General features: G+C 37.4%; 1 protein-coding gene across 2 annotated transcripts in view; it reads right to left on the bottom strand.

The window, feature by feature from the left end:
- The window catches only part of LOC105340404 (fibrillin-1), a 44,489-nt gene extending 25,978 nt beyond the window's left edge, over positions 1-18,511 (bottom strand). For both annotated transcript variants that reach the window (XM_066066468.1, XM_066066469.1), the window contains exons 1-13: positions 18,367-18,511; positions 15,884-16,491; positions 13,249-13,347; positions 11,542-11,655; positions 11,204-11,311; positions 10,981-11,097; positions 10,713-10,811; positions 10,509-10,607; positions 10,283-10,387; positions 2,014-10,179; positions 1,686-1,826; positions 1,271-1,389; positions 947-1,008 (exon numbers count right to left, since the gene is read on the bottom strand). In XM_066066468.1, the coding sequence (XP_065922540.1) occupies positions 947-1,008; positions 1,271-1,389; positions 1,686-1,826; positions 2,014-10,179; positions 10,283-10,387; positions 10,509-10,607; positions 10,713-10,811; positions 10,981-11,097; positions 11,204-11,311; positions 11,542-11,655; positions 13,249-13,347; positions 15,884-16,463 (9,809 nt within the window). In that variant the 5' untranslated portion in view covers positions 16,464-16,491; positions 18,367-18,511. The remainder of the gene's footprint in view (positions 1-946; positions 1,009-1,270; positions 1,390-1,685; positions 1,827-2,013; positions 10,180-10,282; positions 10,388-10,508; positions 10,608-10,712; positions 10,812-10,980; positions 11,098-11,203; positions 11,312-11,541; positions 11,656-13,248; positions 13,348-15,883; positions 16,492-18,366) is intronic.
- Between the last annotated feature and the right edge of the window lie 147 nt (positions 18,512-18,658).

Genomic DNA, 18,658 nt, shown 5'->3' with positions numbered 1-18,658 from the left:
GTTCCAAGTGCAAAAAATTCATTTCATCGACTGCAAACATATTCCCGAGTTTGGTTTATGTCAGCATCACAATAGTTTTGAAATAGATATTCAATATAGTTCATATCAATCAAAGTTGTTAAATTCATTGCAATTATTTTAATTAACATTGCAAAATATTGTTTGCTAAAAGAAATTTTTAAATCACAAAAGGTTACTGGTACACATTTTCCCCAGTTTTGCAAATTTTGTGACATGCAAAAATTCCTGGATATACAGTATATACCGCGTTTCTGAATCTATTTAGGTACTACATATATGTGCATGACATTTATTGGGAGCTGCTTTCTGCCAAAAAGGCTAGATAGAGTATTAGCAGCCATGCAGGTGTAATAATTATGTTTACAGAATTTTCTACTGTAAAATTTTTGGCACATTTTGCAAATACACAAGAGACAGAAATCACTTGTTTTTTAACAAACTGAGATGAGTTTTAAAAAACCAATACGACAAGGTCATAAATATGTTAAATTATTAAATAGTCCCAACACGCAGAATTAATCTACGACCACTTATTTACAAGTATTTCAATTTCTATGTGAAAAAATATTTTAATTTATAAGTTGGAATATAAGTTAGTTTATAAAACCCTAAACTGTAAAGAAAAGTATAAATAACATGCACTGTAATTTTTGTTTTTTCCCTTTAAGTACAACCTTTGAAATTATGTAAAACTTTCATATCTTAAAGAAAATATTCAAATATACAAGAAAGTAATAATTTGATCTGGTTTTTAGATCAATCAGAAATTTCATGCATGTCCTTAATTATATGTAAAATTGTATGTTTTCATTACAAATTTTAATAGAAATAGTATATGATTGCTTTTCAAATACATCTATGCAACAGATCAAGACAGCAATAATGACTAGAGAAATGGTAGATTGAGAATCCTAATTAACATTACCTGAATGAAGATACCTGGATCTCCCGAAATCCAATTCCTGCCGAGGACAGCTCTTGTGACACCTGTAACAGAGGTAAGAATGGCAAAGGCGTGCGAAGATCAACAGAGGGATGTTGCGGGAGTAAATACCCTCTCAACATATAAACTTATAAAATTTGCATAGTAAAGTTAGTCAAAAAACAGGTCTTAGACCCTCTCCCCCAGATGAACATTTTCTCACCCAACCCCAACCCCTGAAGAATTTCTGGATCCAGGTATGAAAAGTATGATAGGAAAATCCTAGTGCAAATGGACTTAGACACACAGGGTCATAAAGCTACTCACATTTCCTATAACCTGCGCTGCCACCTGCCTGTAGACCTCAGAGTTTGGGTTCAAGAGATTTTCCTGCCATTCCTGTGATGTGATCTTAACTGATACCATAAAAGTGGTGAATTTAGTCTCTGTAAACAAAAATAGGAAGTGACAAAGTCAAATCAAAACAAAAATTAATGTCAATAATTTAGCTATAAAAAATTCAAAACAGATACTTTCAACTACATTTGAGAAATTCTAACTATCATTATTATTTTTCTTTTGAAAAATATACACTTCATTTTGTAGGGAAAATTTGGATTTAAAATCAATCTAAAATATTAGAACCAAAAATATTTCACTTTGTAAGACTTTTAAAATTATACTCATCCCTCCTCAAATAAAAATTGATAACTCCCTTTCCCTAGAAAGCCAGAAGCCTGACCTAGATCTGGTGTGTACGTGAGTCTACAGTGTCCGTTCTTCTCCTTGTACCCTGCCCAGCACTGACACAGGTATCCCCCAACTGTGTTCTCACACTTCTGCAGGCAGTCATTGAGAGTGGGGTCTGCACACTCATCTTTGTCTACAAACACAACAAAAATTAAGTCCATAAACCTTTAAGAACAGTTTGAAAACTATATATGCAACAACTTAAATGAAATTGTTATTCCAATTGACAATTACAGGAGTTTAGATTACATAATCAAATTCACTTCAAAGAATGAAATGAAAAATTAGAAACAGAAATATTTAAACAAATTGTGTTCTACCTTTACAGAGTCTGTCCCTCTCTTCATAACCTTTAGGACAGTCACACATATATCCACCCTCTGTATTGATGCAAGATCCATTACATAACTGTACATCCAGACATTCATCTTCATCTACACAGGTCACACCATCCTCCAGAAGTACATAGCCACTTGAACATGCACAAGAAAAGTTCCCTTCTCCATTTACACACACCTGGGTGCAGTTATTCCTGAATTTGTCGGCACACTCATTGATGTCCACACATGACTGTTTATCCGGCTGAAGCCAGAAGCCTTTTTTACATCCACATTCAAAGCTTCCCCTGGTGTTCACACACTCCTGGTCACAGATGTTCTGGACTGTGCTGGAGCACTCATCAATGTCCATACAAGTCACATTGTCTGTTCCCAACCTGAATCCCTGATTACAGACACAATAGTATGATCCCTGCAAGTTCACACATCCCTGTGAGCAGTTATTAGATCCCTCACACTCATCCACATCAATACACTGTCTGAGATCATCTTTAAGAACAAATCCAGAAGGGCAAACACAGCTAAAATTTCCAGCAGAGTTAATGCACTTGTGCTCACAGAGGTTCAATTCTGTCTTGTCACATTCATTAATGTCTTCACAAGTGATATTGTCTGTGGATAAACTGTATCCCAGAGAGCATCCACATGTAAAGCCTCCTATATAGTTGATGCATTTCTGGTCACATATTTTGGAATCATTTTGAGTACATTCATCTATGTCTACACAGGTCTTGCCATCTTTCAGTAGAGCAAACCCTTCTCTACAAGAACAAGAAAATCCTCCATCCCTGTTTGTACATAATTGTGAACATACCGTAGTGTCCTGCTTATTACATTCATTAACATCTTGACAAGTCACATTGTCATCACTAAGAAAATACCCTTGTAAACATTGACAATGAAAAGATCCATTGACATTCTTACACAGCTGAGAACAGTTGTGAAGAGAACCATCTTCACATTCATTAACATCCACACAAGTCACACCATCAACCAACAACGAAAAACCAGTAAAACACTCACAAAAGAAACTGCCATCTTTGTTTCTGCAAACCTGTGTACAGTTATGTAGATCTTTACTTTCACACTCATTCACATCCAGGCAACTGGATCCATCAGAATCTAGTTGATACCCCTGGAAACACTCACAAGTGTATCTTCCATCATGGTTCACACATTTTTGTGAGCAGTTGTGGAAGGAAAGGCCTTGACATTCATTGAAATCTTGACATGTTCTGTTGTTTGATGCCATAGTATATCCAGAATCACAGTCACAGAAATAGCTTCCTTCAATATTCACACATTTCTGAGTGCAGTTGTGCAAGGCTGGCCTCAAACATTCATCCACATCCAGGCAAGAAAAGCCATCTCTTCCAAGTTGGAAGCCTACCAAGCATTCACATGTATGGTTTCCAATTGTATTTACACAGGTCTGGGAACATCTGTTTAGTTCATCACTGTTGCACTCATTTATATCCTCACAAGTTCTGTTGTCACTCCCTAGTCTATATCCTCCAAAACAAGAACAGTGGTATCCTCCATCTTGGTTCAGGCAAAGTTGGGAACAGTTATTAAGCTCAGTCACTAAACATTCATCAACATCAGTACAAGTGCTGTTATCATCTGGAGAGAGATTATAGCCATCAGAACAGTTACATTGGAAGGACCCTTCAGTGTTCTGACATAACTGTGAACAATTGTGAAGAGAACCATCTTCACATTCATTAACATCCACACAAGTCACACCATCTGATAACAAAGAATAACCAGAAAAACATTCACAAAAGAAACTGCCATCTTTGTTTCTGCAAACCTGTGTACAGTTATGTAGATCTTTACTTTCACACTCATTCACATCCAGACAACTGGATCCATCAGAATCTAGTTGATACCCCTGGAAACACTCACAGCTGTATCTTCCATCATGGTTCACACATTTTTGTGAGCAGTTGTGGAAGGAAAGGCCTTGACATTCATTGAAATCCTGGCATGATCTGTTGTCTGATGCCAGAGTATATCCAGAATCACAGTCACAGAAATAGCTACCTTCAATATTCACACATTTCTGAGTGCAGTTGTGCAAGGCTGGCCTCAAACATTCATCCACATCCAGGCAAGAAAAGCCATCTCTTCCAAGTTGGAAGCCTTCCAAGCATTCACATGTATGGTTTCCAATTGCATTTACACAGGTCTGGGAACATCTGTTTAGTTCATCACTGTTGCACTCATTTATATCCTCACAAGTTCTGTTGTCACTCCCTAGTCTATATCCTCCAAAACAAGAACAGTGGTATCCTCCATCTTGGTTCAGGCAATGTTGGGTACAGTTATTAAGCTCAGTCACTAAACATTCATCAACATCAGTACAAGTGCTGTTATCCTCTGGAGAGAGATTAAAGCCATCAGAGCAGTTACATTGGAAGGACCCTTCAGTGTTCTGACACAGCTGTGAACAATTGTGAAGAGAACCATCTTCACATTCATTAACATCCACACAAGTCACACCATCTGATAACGAAGAATAGCCAGAAAAACATTCACAAAAGAAACTGCCATCTTTGTTTCTGCAAACTTGTGTACAGTTATGTAGATCTTTACTTTCACACTCATTCACATCCAGGCAACTGGATCCATCAGAATCTAGTTGATACCCCTGGAAACACTCACAAGTGTATCTTCCATCATGGTTCACACATTTTTGTGAGCAGTTGTGGAAGGAAAGGCCTTGACATTCATTGAAATCTTGACATGTTCTGTTGTCTGATGCCAGAGTATATCCAGAATCACAGTCACAGAAATAGCTTCCTTCAATATTCACACATTTCTGAGTGCAGTTGTGCAAGGCTGGCCTCAAACATTCATCCACATCCAGGCAAGAAAAGCCATCTCTTCCAAGTTGGAAGCCTTCCAAGCATTCACATGTATGGTTTCCAATTGTATTTACACAGGTCTGGGAACATCTGTTTAGTTCATCACTGTTGCACTCATTTATATCCTCACAAGTTCTGTTGTCACTCCCTAGTCTATATCCTCCAAAACAAGAACAGTGGTATCCTCCATCTTGGTTCAGGCAAAGTTGGGAACAGTTATTAAGCTCAGTCACTAGACATTCATCAACATCAGTACAAGTGCTGTTATCCTCTGGAGAGAGACTAAAGCCATCAGAACAGTTACATTGGAATGAACCTTCAGTGTTCTGACATAACTGTGAACAATTGTGAATAGAACCATCTTCACATTCATTAACATCCACACATGTCACACTATCTGATAACAAAGAATAACCAGAAAAACATTCACAAAAGAAACTGCCATCTTTGTTTCTGCAAACCTGTGTACAGTTATGTAGATCTTTACTTTCACACTCATTCACATCCAGACAACTGGATCCATCAGAATCTAGTTGATACCCCTGGAAACACTCACAGCTGTATCTTCCATCATGGTTCACACATTTTTGTGAGCAGTTGTGGAAGGAAAGGCCTTGACATTCATTGAAATCCTGGCATGTTCTGTTGTCTGATGCCAGAGTATATCCAGAATCACAGTCACAGAAATAGCTACCTTCAATATTCACACATTTCTGAGTGCAGTTGTGCAAGGCTGGCCTCAAACATTCATCCACATCCAGGCAAGAAAAGCCATCTCTTCCAAGTTGGAAGCCTTCCAAGCATTCACATGTATGGTTTCCAATTGCATTTACACAGGTCTGGGAACATCTGTTTAGTTCATCACTGTTGCACTCATTTATATCCTCACAAGTTCTGTTGTCACTCCCTAGTCTATATCCTCCAAAACAAGAACAGTGGTATCCTCCATCTTGGTTCAGGCAATGTTGGGTACAGTTATTAAGCTCAGTCACTAAACATTCATCAACATCAGTACAAGTGCTGTTATCATCTGGAGAGAGATTAAAGCCATCAGAGCAGTTACATTGGAAGGACCCTTCAGTGTTCTGACACAGCTGTGAACAATTGTGAAGAGAACCATCTTCACATTCATTAACATCCACACAAGTCACACCATCTGATAACAAAGAATAGCCAGAAAAACATTCACAAAAGAAACTGCCATCTTTGTTTCTGCAAACCTGTGTACAGTTATGTAGATCTTTACTTTCACACTCATTCACATCCAGGCAACTGGATCCATCAGAATCTAGTTGATACCCCTGGAAACACTCACAAGTGTATCTTCCATCATGGTTCACACATTTTTGTGAGCAGTTGTGGAAGGAAAGGCCTTGACATTCATTGAAATCTTGACATGTTCTGTTGTCTGATGCCAGAGTATATCCAGAATCACAGTCACAGAAATAGCTACCTTCAATATTCACACATTTCTGAGTGCAGTTGTGCAAGGCTGGCCTCAAACATTCATCCACATCCAGGCAAGAAAAGCCATCTCTTCCAAGTTGGAAGCCTTCCAAGCATTCACATGTATGGTTTCCAATTGCATTTACACAGGTCTGGGAACATCTGTTTAGTTCATCACTGTTGCACTCATTAATATCCTCACAAGTTCTGTTGTCACTCCCTAGTCTATATCCTCCAAAACAAGAACAGTGGTATCCTCCATCTTGGTTCAGGCAAAGTTGGGAACAGTTATTAAGCTCAGTCACTAGACATTCATCAACATCAGTACAAGTGCTGTTATCCTCTGGAGAGAGATTAAAGCCATCAGAACAGTTACATTGGAATGAACCTTCAGTGTTCTGACATAACTGTGAACAATTGTGAATAGAACCATCTTCACATTCATTAACATCCACACATGTCACACTATCTGATAACAAATAATAGCCAGAAAAACATTCACAAAAGAAACTGCCATCTTTATTTCTGCAAACCTGTGTACAGTTATGTAGATCTTTACTTTCACACTCATTCACATCCAGACAACTGGATCCATCAGAATCTAGTTGATACCCCTGGAAACACTCACAGCTATATCTTCCATCATGGTTCACACATTTTTGTGAGCAGTTGTGGAAGGAAAGGCCTTGACATTCATTGAAATCTTGACATGTTCTGTTGTCTGATGCCAGAGTATATCCAGAATCACAGTCACAGAAAAAGCTTCCTTCAATATTCACACATTTCTGAGTGCAGTTGTGCAAGGCTGGCCTCAAACATTCATCCACATCCAGGCAAGAAAAGCCATCTCTTCCAAGTTGGAAGCCTTCCAAGCATTCACATGTATGGTTTCCAATTGCATTTACACAGGTCTGGGAACATCTGTTTAGTTCATCACTGTTGCACTCATTAATATCCTCACAAGTTCTGTTGTCACTCCCTAGTCTATATCCTCCAAAACAAGAACAGTGGTATCCTCCATCTTGGTTCAGGCAAAGTTGGGAACAGTTATTAAGCTCAGTCACTAGACATTCATCAACATCAGTACAAGTGCTGTTATCCTCTGGAGAGAGATTAAAGCCATCAGAACAGTTACATTGGAATGAACCTTCAGTGTTCTGACATAACTGTGAACAATTGTGAATAGAACCATCTTCACATTCATTAACATCCACACATGTCACACTATCTGATAACAAATAATAGCCAGAAAAACATTCACAAAAGAAACTGCCATCTTTATTTCTGCAAACCTGTGTACAGTTATGTAGATCTTTACTTTCACACTCATTCACATCCAGACAACTGGATCCATCAGAATCTAGTTGATACCCCTGGAAACACTCACAGCTATATCTTCCATCATGGTTCACACATTTTTGTGAGCAGTTGTGGAAGGAAAGGCCTTGACATTCATTGAAATCTTGACATGTTCTGTTGTCTGATGCCAGAGTATATCCAGAATCACAGTCACAGAAAAAGCTTCCTTCAATATTCACACATTTCTGAGTGCAGTTGTGCAAGGCTGGCCTCAAACACTCATCCACATCCAGGCAAGAAAAGCCATCTCTTCCAAGTTGGAAGCCTTCCAAGCATTCACATGTATGGTTTCCAATTGCATTTACACAGGTCTGGGAACATCTGTTTAGTTCATCACTGTTGCACTCATTTATATCCTCACACGTTCTGTTGTCACTCCCTAGTCTATATCCTCCAAAACAGGAACAGTGGTATCCTCCATCTTGGTTCAGGCAAAGTTGGGAACAGTTATTAAGCTCAGTCGCTAGACATTCATCAACATCAGTACAAGTGCTGTTATCCTCTGGAGAAAGATTAAAGCCATCAGAGCAGTTACATTGGAAGGACTCTTCTGTGTTCTGACACAGCTGTGAACAATTGTGAAGAGAACCATCTTCACATTCATTAACATCCACACAAGTCACACTATCTGATAACAAAGAATAGCCAGAAAAACATTCACAAAAGAAACTGCCATCTTTATTTCTGCAAACCTGTGTACAGTTATGTAGATCTTTACTTTCACACTCATTCACATCCAGACAACTGGATCCATCAGAATCTAGTTGATACCCCTGGAAACACTCACAGCTATATCTTCCATCATGGTTCACACATTTTTGTGAGCAGTTGTGGAAGGAAAGGCCTTGACATTCATTGAAATCTTGACATGTTCTGTTGTCTGATGCCAGAGTATATCCAGAATCACAGTCACAGAAATAGCTTCCTTCAATATTCACACATTTCTGAGTGCAGTTGTGCAAGGCTGGCCTCAAACACTCATCCACATCCAGGCAAGAAAAGCCATCTCTTCCAAGTTGGAAGCCTTCTAAGCATTCACATGTATGGTTTCCAATTGCATTTACACAGGTCTGGGAACATCTGTTTAGTTCATCACTGTTGCACTCATTTATATCCTCACACGTTCTGTTGTCACTCCCTAGTCTATATCCTTCAAAACAGGAACAGTGGTATCCTCCATCTTGGTTCAGGCAAAGTTGGGAACAGTTATTAAGCTCAGTCGCTAGACATTCATCAACATCAGTACAAGTGCTGTTATCCTCTGGAGAAAGATTAAAGCCATCAGAGCAGTTACATTGGAATGAACCTTCAGTGTTCTGACATAACTGTGAACAATTGTGAAGAGAACCATCTTCACATTCATTAACATCCACACAAGTCACACTATCTGATAACAAAGAATAGCCAGAAAAACATTCACAAAAGAAACTGCCATCTTTATTTCTGCAAACCTGTGTACAGTTATGTAGATCTTTACTTTCACACTCATTCACATCCAGACAACTGGATCCATCAGAATCTAGTTGATACCCCTGGAAACACTCACAGCTATATCTTCCATCATGGTTCACACATTTTTGTGAGCAGTTGTGGAAGGAAAGGCCTTGACATTCATTGAAATCTTGACATGTTCTGTTGTCTGATGCCAGAGTATATCCAGAATCACAGTCACAGAAATAGCTTCCTTCAATATTCATACACTTCTGTGTGCAGTTGTGCAAGGCTGGCCTCAAACACTCATCCACATCCAGGCAAGAAAAGCCATCTCTTCCAAGTTGGAAGCCTTCCAAGCATTCACATGTATGGTTTCCAATTGCATTTACACAGGTCTGGGAACATCTGTTCAGTTCATCACTGTTGCACTCATTTATATCCTCACACGTTCTGTTGTCACTCCCTAGTCTATATCCTCCAAAACAAGAACAGTTGTATCCTCCATCTTGGTTCAGGCAAAGTTGGGAACAGTTATTAAGTTCAGTCACTAGACATTCATCAACATCAACACAAGAAAACCCATCTTGATCAAGCTGAAAACCAGGATCACAGGAACATGTATAGTTTCCAGGTGTATTGATACATCTTTGTGAACAATTATGACTCGTTGTCTGCGCACATTCATTTATATCTACACAAGTTACCAAATCTGAACTCAGTGAATACCCTTCCCAACAGCTACAAATCAGACTACTATTCACGATGCTGCACTCTTGACTACAAGGTTTTTCCAGCTCACAATAGTCAATTTGTTTACAGGTCCCATTCTGATCCAAAGATCCATCTGGACACTCACATCGAAATCCTCCGGGAAGGTTTTGGCAAAGTGAGTCGGAGCAGTTATGAGTACCAGATAGGCACTCATCAATATCATCACATCTTCCATCAACTAGCTGGTATCCAGGAGAACAAAGGCAGCGAAATTCCATTTGGAAAAACTCACAACTCCCACTACAGGCCCAGCTGCAGTTCTGAAAAACTATTTGAAAACTCAATTAATAAGGACATGAATAACACAATAAACTGTTTACAAAATATCAATGTTCAAGGAATTTATTCTGTCTTTAGTGTTGTGTTCCTACCTTGCCCGTCTCTGGCACACACTTTTTCAGTGGATGTGATTCTGACACACACTTTATTTTGCTCACAAATGTCTTCACACCGAGAATATTTCTCACATCTTTCACCTGTACAAAAAACAAGTAAAACAGTTGAAAATCACTGCCTTTAGAAATGCAATTGTCTGGGGTACATTATTTGTACTAAGCACTAAAATTTGTTTTTTATCTGTTGCAGTTTTGACCTTACCACGATAGGGTTCAACACAGCGACACCTTGTTGTTCCAGTCACAGTATCATTAATGCAGTCACCATGGAAACTGCATAATGAACAGTTTGTACTGGCAGCTAAAAAAGGTAAAACAGTCAATAAAACAACAGAAAGAAGAAAAATAGAATGTGAAAATTATTTCCAATGACGTATGTTAACCAGAACTAATAACTTTGTCTGACCTGGCAGACACGTCCTTGTCATATTCTCCAATCGCACACATTTCTCATTGATATCACAGGGGTCTGCTAAACAGGGGTCTCTCTTCCCACACCTTGGACCTGAATCATAAAATAAAGATGGTTCAAACTCAATATATATATAGGTATCCAGTGCAAATTCATATTGCACAATAGTGTTATGATGACCAAAAACATCTTGCATGTTACACAGAATATTTTTTATTTGAAAGGTAAAAATCCAAATATGAGTGTCAACGAAGTTTCTTACCAAAGTAAGGGTATGGACATTTGCATGTTGTTTCGGTATTGGTTTGAATGCAGTCACCAATCCAAGAACAGAACTCACAGGAGACATTATACTTCAGGGTGATGTCATTGGAAAACACTGAAAGAAAACATCAAACCATCATCACCACATGCATATGGAAATAACTTGACTCTGATTGTGTATGGACACATTTAGACTATAATGATTGATTCTGGACCCTTACTGTGTCTGCAGAAGAATCCTCTTCCTATTCTTCGTGGGTTACAGAAGCTGTCTCTGTCCTGACACATGTTCAGCTGACAGTAGTCCCCCACGTCCCAACAGCTTGGTCCTGAATTGTAACGTCACATCAGTAGATAGGATATACATGTATACAAAACTGCTGTCATAATTAATCTCTTAGTAATATAAGCATCTTAAGTTTCAATATGTGGGAAAAACTTACTCCAGAAATAAGTTCCAAATAGTTTGTTTACATTGTTCGGAATTAAAAAAAATTGATTAGCAACTGAAAATCTGATTACATATGTATAGATAATAATTTTCAATTATTAGTTTTACCTTCATATGGGGGATGGCAGTCACAGTAGACATCAGAGTGAGCATCTAGCTGAATACAATCTCCATTTCGGTTACAAAATGGACAAGAAGCTTCCAACAAACCAGCTGAGCTCTCTGGAAAATAAAGGAAATTCCTGGGATTATGTTAGAGCCAGGCGGTTCCCATGGATTTCATGGTTTTAAACCACCCCCCCCCTCCCCCCCACAAAAAGGACACATTGCATTGTTGCTTATTTAATAGATCATACAGATATTGTTTGAAAAATAGTTGAATGTCACTTGTTTAAAGTTTATCAAATTTTTGTAATAACTCACTTATAGACATGTTGAGGACAAAATTACTGTAAATTTTTAAGATATTATTTTCTAAAATATAGCAAATTTTAAAGATATGAGAATGAATTCATTTGATGTCCAGTTATGATAACAGTCAATAATAATCATACACCTTCATTTACATTGGGCAGATATATAGCAAGAATCCGTACTACTACAACTGATTTATTACCAATCAGTACTAAATAAAGCTCATTGCAAGTCAATGAAATATATAGACAGTTTTATGATCAGAATATGGCCAAATAGCAGCATACTAACACAGGTAAACATTAAAAGACACTTATATTGTATAGTCAGTGCTTCCTTTATTCCGTGGACCGGGACAGAAGTCCGATTCCAGGGAGGGGCTGACAACTTGCCTTATCAACTGACACATCATAGTACTAGTCCAGTGGTCACTGAATGAGTCAACACCTTGTGTACTGACTATAGATCAATCCACTAACCAGGAATCCTGTATCTAATTCAGGATTCACCTGTAGATGCTGACTTACTGGACATCAAAATTTTGTGAAATAATTATCTATAACGGTTCCAAAGTGACTGATTTTTACCTATGGAAAATGCATTTAAAACATGGTCTGTTGGTAAATAACTCAAAGTATCTTTATTAAAAGGTCATGAACCCCAGCAAATTAATTTATTTTTACAGTCTCCCTCTAAGTTAATGTTTAGCATTTTGTTGAGACTTTGGTAAGAAAACATGTTACCTACTAAAATCACCCCAGGCCGTTACGCTATATTCTGAGTTTCGGTTTAGCTTTGTGATTTTATTACTACATAAAATCAATAGAATTCATAAACTACATTTGATTACAGGTTAGATCGTGAGAAATCAACAATGCCCTTTTCAGACTGCATTGGGTCCTGAACCACGTCTCATTGCTTGTAAGGGCACTGAGTGGTCATGGTTATTTGAAGTTTAAGTATATAGAAACCTTATCAGAAAGAATAGTTCTGTATAAAAATAATCATATTATTTTACTACGAACCAATGGGAATTATCAAATGTTAATGGCTTGAAAAATTATACTGACAATTTCAAGTTGACCTAACGACTAATTTGTTGATTAATATCAGTTACAGTATATCAATTATTACTAGTTCCAATAACATCCGTTAAAGTTACCCTGCTAAATTCTCATTTCAAGGACAATGAATAATGGAGTACTAAATCTGAATAAAGAATTGATTAGGGGAACAATTTTTTTTCATTGTTTCATTTCATAGAATCATAGATTTGTTGGCATATATAGAATAATTTGATGGATTGTTGACTTGTTACTGACTGTAGAGCTCTGTGAGGGACACAGAAAAAATTACAAATGTAAGCTAAAACTTCAGTTCTTCCTTAAGGGAGTGACGTACCGTTTTCACACCTGAATTCTTCAAAGGGTAGAGGGATACAGTTCAACCCCACGGGACACGGGTTCACCACACAGGGGTCCAAAAACTCACACCTGTCGCCTGCAAAAGTACGTAAGTAATATTCATGCAAATAATGAATGCAATCTTACGATAATGATGTTTTTAAAATCTATAAATCCATATATTACGACTTTTTCAATCATTAAATTGGCTAAGTTTGAAACATGCATAAAACATATCTCCTTAGATTGAATAATTATGTATTTCTGATATACGGCATTATTAAGGGATAGGAAACCTCCTACACCGATAATAATATGATTAAATGACTAACAAACTAACTTACTGCATGAATAAAAATACAACATTTCAGATTTATGTGCAAAGAAGTACAGATTTAAGCTTAGACAGAATGTTATAGATATAGATCTATATATTTATAAATATGAATCTATATATCTATAAATAAAGATCTATAAATTACATATAAACATGATATACAACTATATAAGTACGAAATTCTATTATGGGTAAATGCATCGATAAATGTCTACTAAAATGAAATCCCAAAGATTTCTTTGGAAATTGATGCATTAATAAAAGGGAAGTATTTTGTGTATTTCTGATTGAAATCAACAGATGAAAGGAATATCGTGTTTTTAAAAAAGGCTAGTTCTAAACGAATTATCAAAATGTTTTGTAAAAATATTCATCGTATTTAAACCAATGAATTGTAGCATGTGGTTTTTTATTGGTAATTTTTTACTTTTTATATGAACAATAAATCTATTAATTTCTTCTGTATTGTTTTCTGATAACCTAACAAACTCTAAAGCCTCAAGTGCTCAAACGAAATGTATACACAATGCGATCGACACGGTTATAATGCGAGGACCAACGAACTATTAATATCGCAATCTTATTAATCTTTTTCTCGAAAATACCATAGAATATGAGAGATAGCCATTGCAAATTATATAATTGCTTATATAACTGAAATTTTCATATTTAAAATGAAGTAACATCAACACAACATCGAATTTCTTTTATTCGGTTGTTATATTTGTCCCGTTTTGTTCCGTCCTTTTGATAAAGATTTTTAATCATTGAATTCCCATTAAATGCTGTTGAAGAAAAGAGAGGTTCTGGGAAACCGTTTATCGGTCACACCTGCCCGATTCCTGGCATTAGACACGCTGTACCGTTAACGTTATACAAAGTTTCAAACCGCACACCTGAGGCGAGTTCAACAGAGCGAGCGCTCGCCAAAATTCGCTATACCCGCAACACAAATTTTGGCGAGCGATCGCGAGCGCTCGCTCTGTTGAACACGCCTCAGGACGACACGACAAACTAAACGAATCTGCCCCCCCCCCCCCCCACTATTTGAAACAAAAAGAGGCAACCGTGCAGGAAACAAAAACGAGAAACATTTATAATTTATACAGGAAATACAGTAATAAATTATCAACTTATATAAAAGTTAAAAAAATGTTGATTTCTTTTTTCAGTTTAATGAAATACATCTCGAATATATATTTTTTTTCGGTTTCAAGATACCAAAGTAACCCTAACTGCCAGAGAAGTTTACCTGCGGTAATTTTTAAAACACTCACACCAACAACGCAATTAAATGGAAGATCCATTAGATGTTCTGTATCAATTTGATAATCACGCTTTACAATCATGCAAATCTTTTAATGTGTAAACGAAATAAATGACTTTTGATTACGATAAGAATCTTTTGTGACATTTCTTAGGTGACACAATGCATGTACACGTCATCGAGATTATGACTAAAGCCTTGCATGATTTTTATGCGTTATTTAGCATGCATGAAAACAAGACTGCTAATCCATCCTAAGGCTAACTATGCTTTAAAAGAAGGCATGGGACACCTCTATAAAATAAATAAATTGAATATAATTTAGTTTATTATCTTATGATTTTTCTTTTACAATTGTGGCGTCTAATAGCGTAGCACGACAGGATAAAGACCCAGCTTAAGTCATGCTTTCGAAACCCGCATGGACTATCACATTTTGTTTAATTTTCGAACTTTTCAAAAACGTATTTAATGTTTAAACATTGTACAATTTTAACATTTTAAGGTAGAAATTATATACAGCAGTATTTTAAATCTGCGCCTCGATGTAGAGGTTTTCAGTTTAGTAAAAGGGGCGTGGCTGTATTAATACAGACGTACGGTAATACATTTACCCGTAAGGGAGGTATGTCTCAAATCTTTAGACTCATTTAAAGTAGTTCTTTCACGCTCTTTCATTGTGGTTGCAATACATCTACATGTGTCTAGATTACGAAATCCCATGCACTTCTTGATCTTTGATTCACATTTCAAAGTTTTTTATGAGAACTTCATTAGAGTATATGAAAATCTGTTGATACGGTAATAACTTTTTTTTAGACGTAATTTACTTAATTCGCACAAGTAAAATAACACTCTGTATTTTTCTTTGATGTTTGAAGTCTACAATTCATAAGTTCTCATCGTCGAACACCCTCAATCAGTACTATATGGAAACAAGACTGGCGGTGGTAGTTTGAAAGTGTTCTATCAAATGCCAAGATAACGCAGATCAAAAAAGTAAAGTAACATTAACAAAAATCAACTTACCAAAGAATCCGGAGAAACACAGGCACTGTTGGTTATCCTGGGAGCAGGCACCATTAAAGTTGCAGAGTTCACAGGGGTCACCGACGTCAGTCCCAGGAGTCGTGGAGCTGAGGATAAACGTCGGGGAGGAAGTGGGTGAGTACGCAGTGTCGTTTATAGATGGAAATCCCGGCGTGGCTGTCACTTCCGTGGTGGTCTTCACCGTCGGCGCCACGCTTGTTTGTCCGACGAATGACGGTACCGTCGAACCTAACGTCAAAAACCCCGTGTTATTAAACGTATCTGTCGTGCCTGAAATGACGTCATTATTAGAAGGAGAAAACGTGTCGGTGCCGTCTCTCTCTGCTGAACCCGTTGTGGGCGTGGTTGTGGTCGATTTTTTGGGATCTGTGACGTCGTCAGTTTCCGGTACCGCTGCTATTTCAACGACTCCGGTAAGATCAATGTTTTGTTCTGTGCCATTGTTATCGTTTGACGTAATAACTATGGCCTCATCCTTAGGAGTGAGCTGTGTCCAAACCAAAGAGGAGCAAACGGCCATCAAAGAAAACGCTGTCAAAGTTGAACGTCCGAGGACCATGGTTGTTACATGTTGTCGTTCACTTCACCTGCGGAAAAGTGCAACATTCGTAATCAAACGTAGATTGATACCACTCGATTCATCTAGGCATAGATCAGAAAGACGGTCATCAATTTCAATCAAACATGTTCAATTTGAGACTTCTGGTTCTATTTACATGCACATTTTGATTATACGTAAACACACTGCCGATGGCTAGTGAAAGAAAACCCAATTAGGGGCATAAATCGAATGTAATCTAATTCTTACAAATTTCATATCACACTTGTAATTAATAGACATGTGACAGTGACAAAGGTAATCAAACTAATTTACTATTATGTCTATATTGGAGCACTTTCTGTAGCACCATGCATAAAGATAGTGTAAGGCTTCCCACTTAATGGACAATTTGATACACATTAAAATAGGTGCAATGTCACACTCCTTGTCATCAAGGACAAGCGGAATATTTCCTGATCATTGTCAAAATCAACTGATCGCTTTACAGTGGCGACCCATCGAACCGATCGGGAGAAGGGCGGGAAGTTGACAGATTTATGGCCAGGGCATGAGCCACCGATACCTCTGTGGTAGTATGGACTGTGTACTTAATGCAATGGCAATGTCTTCGCCTTGGTCGGTAACTAAAACTGTACTGCAAATGTATAGTCAATGCTTAACTAAAACTGTACTCGAAATGTATAGTCAATGCTCAAGTAAAACTGTATCCCAAATGTATAGTCAATGCTCAACTAAAACTGTATTCCAAATGTATAGTCAATGCTCAAGTAAAACTGTATCCCAAATGTATAGTCAATGCTCAAGTAAAACTGTATTCCAAATGTATAGTCAATGCTCAAGTAAAACTGTATCCCAAATGTATAGTCAATGCTCAAGTAAAACTGTAATCGAAATGTATCGTCAATTCATAACTAAAGCTGTACTCGATGCTTAACAAAAACTGTACTGGAAATGCATCGTCAATGTCAAGCATCGGCGTTGTCTCTGACATTCACTCTATTCAGGGAAGAAGATATATGTAGTTTCTTGATAAAACTTTTTTTTGCTAAACTTTGAGAAGAGCATACTGAATGTATATGAGATTCCTCGGTCGTATAAAACCCTGTTTGTCTTGTAAAACGGTGAATGTTCAATAAAAATGATGCTTTGCCTGTGTACAGTTTATATTCGAATAATTCTAAATTCCAAGAACATGGGATTTCGTTCTAGAAAAACCGGCGTTACAGTTATCAATGTATGGGTAAACGAAAACTAAAAATGCTCACACAGATAATTAGTTAAAGCTCAGAAGTTCTATTTGAATCTTTAACTGCAGTAGTTCTTGACAGTGAGATTTATATTACTTTTGTTAAGTATGTAGTGGTCCATCTAATTTAAGAATGTAGCTTTTAGCGTAATAGTGTGAAAATTGTTCTCTGGTTTTGACTTAACGGTAATAAGTATTCTTTTGGGTTTTTCCTTTCTAAATATCAGTCAATTTATCTAGATTTACTTAAACATAAAAGCAATTGCATTGAACGTTTTGCTTCCGTCGAGTGTCCTACAATCTAACCCAGCCTTTTCTTTCAAACTGGTGTCTCTACCAGACCACGAAAATTATATCATACTGGGTGACATCTCATTTAATGCGTTTTAAACATTTCATTTGACCAGTATCGTCACATATCCCTGGGGGCGTTGTTTTTGTGAGTAAATCTTTTATTTTCTTAACCTTTCAACAGAATTACTGCTATAAAGTTTACCGGATAGAGTGAACCACTGAAAGAAAACGAACCCCAATTGTGAAGATGCTAATTTTCGAATGATCTACTTTTTTATTCCTAAATTTGACACGAAAAAAAAATCAGCGCCTTTTCACATTAATAATACAGGTATATATTTGGTCCACTGGTGTACTCACCTGAGTTAGAATTAGTGTATTTCCTGCGTCCACTGACTGTCCGATCACATAGACAGGTGTCGACTGAAGTGAGAAGTGAACCGATCAAAACAAATTCCGATCATCCTACCTCTGACGACATGTGCTCACGGCAGGACCCGGCCTTACGGAATCAATTGTTCGCCATAATTACCACCGTGCTAAATCCCTACGGCCGTTTGCACTTCACTGTGCTCCTTTTTATTTCATTCTTTATGCACATTTCTTATTGAAACCATTGTTTTACGGGGAATGTAAACACTACACATAGAGA

Source organism: Magallana gigas, chromosome 7, assembly GCF_963853765.1.
Source record: "Magallana gigas chromosome 7, xbMagGiga1.1, whole genome shotgun sequence".
NCBI lineage: Eukaryota > Metazoa > Mollusca > Bivalvia > Ostreida > Ostreidae > Magallana > Magallana gigas.
The sequence above is the reverse complement of the archived record's forward strand: the minus strand, read 5'-3'. Positions and strand labels throughout refer to the sequence as shown.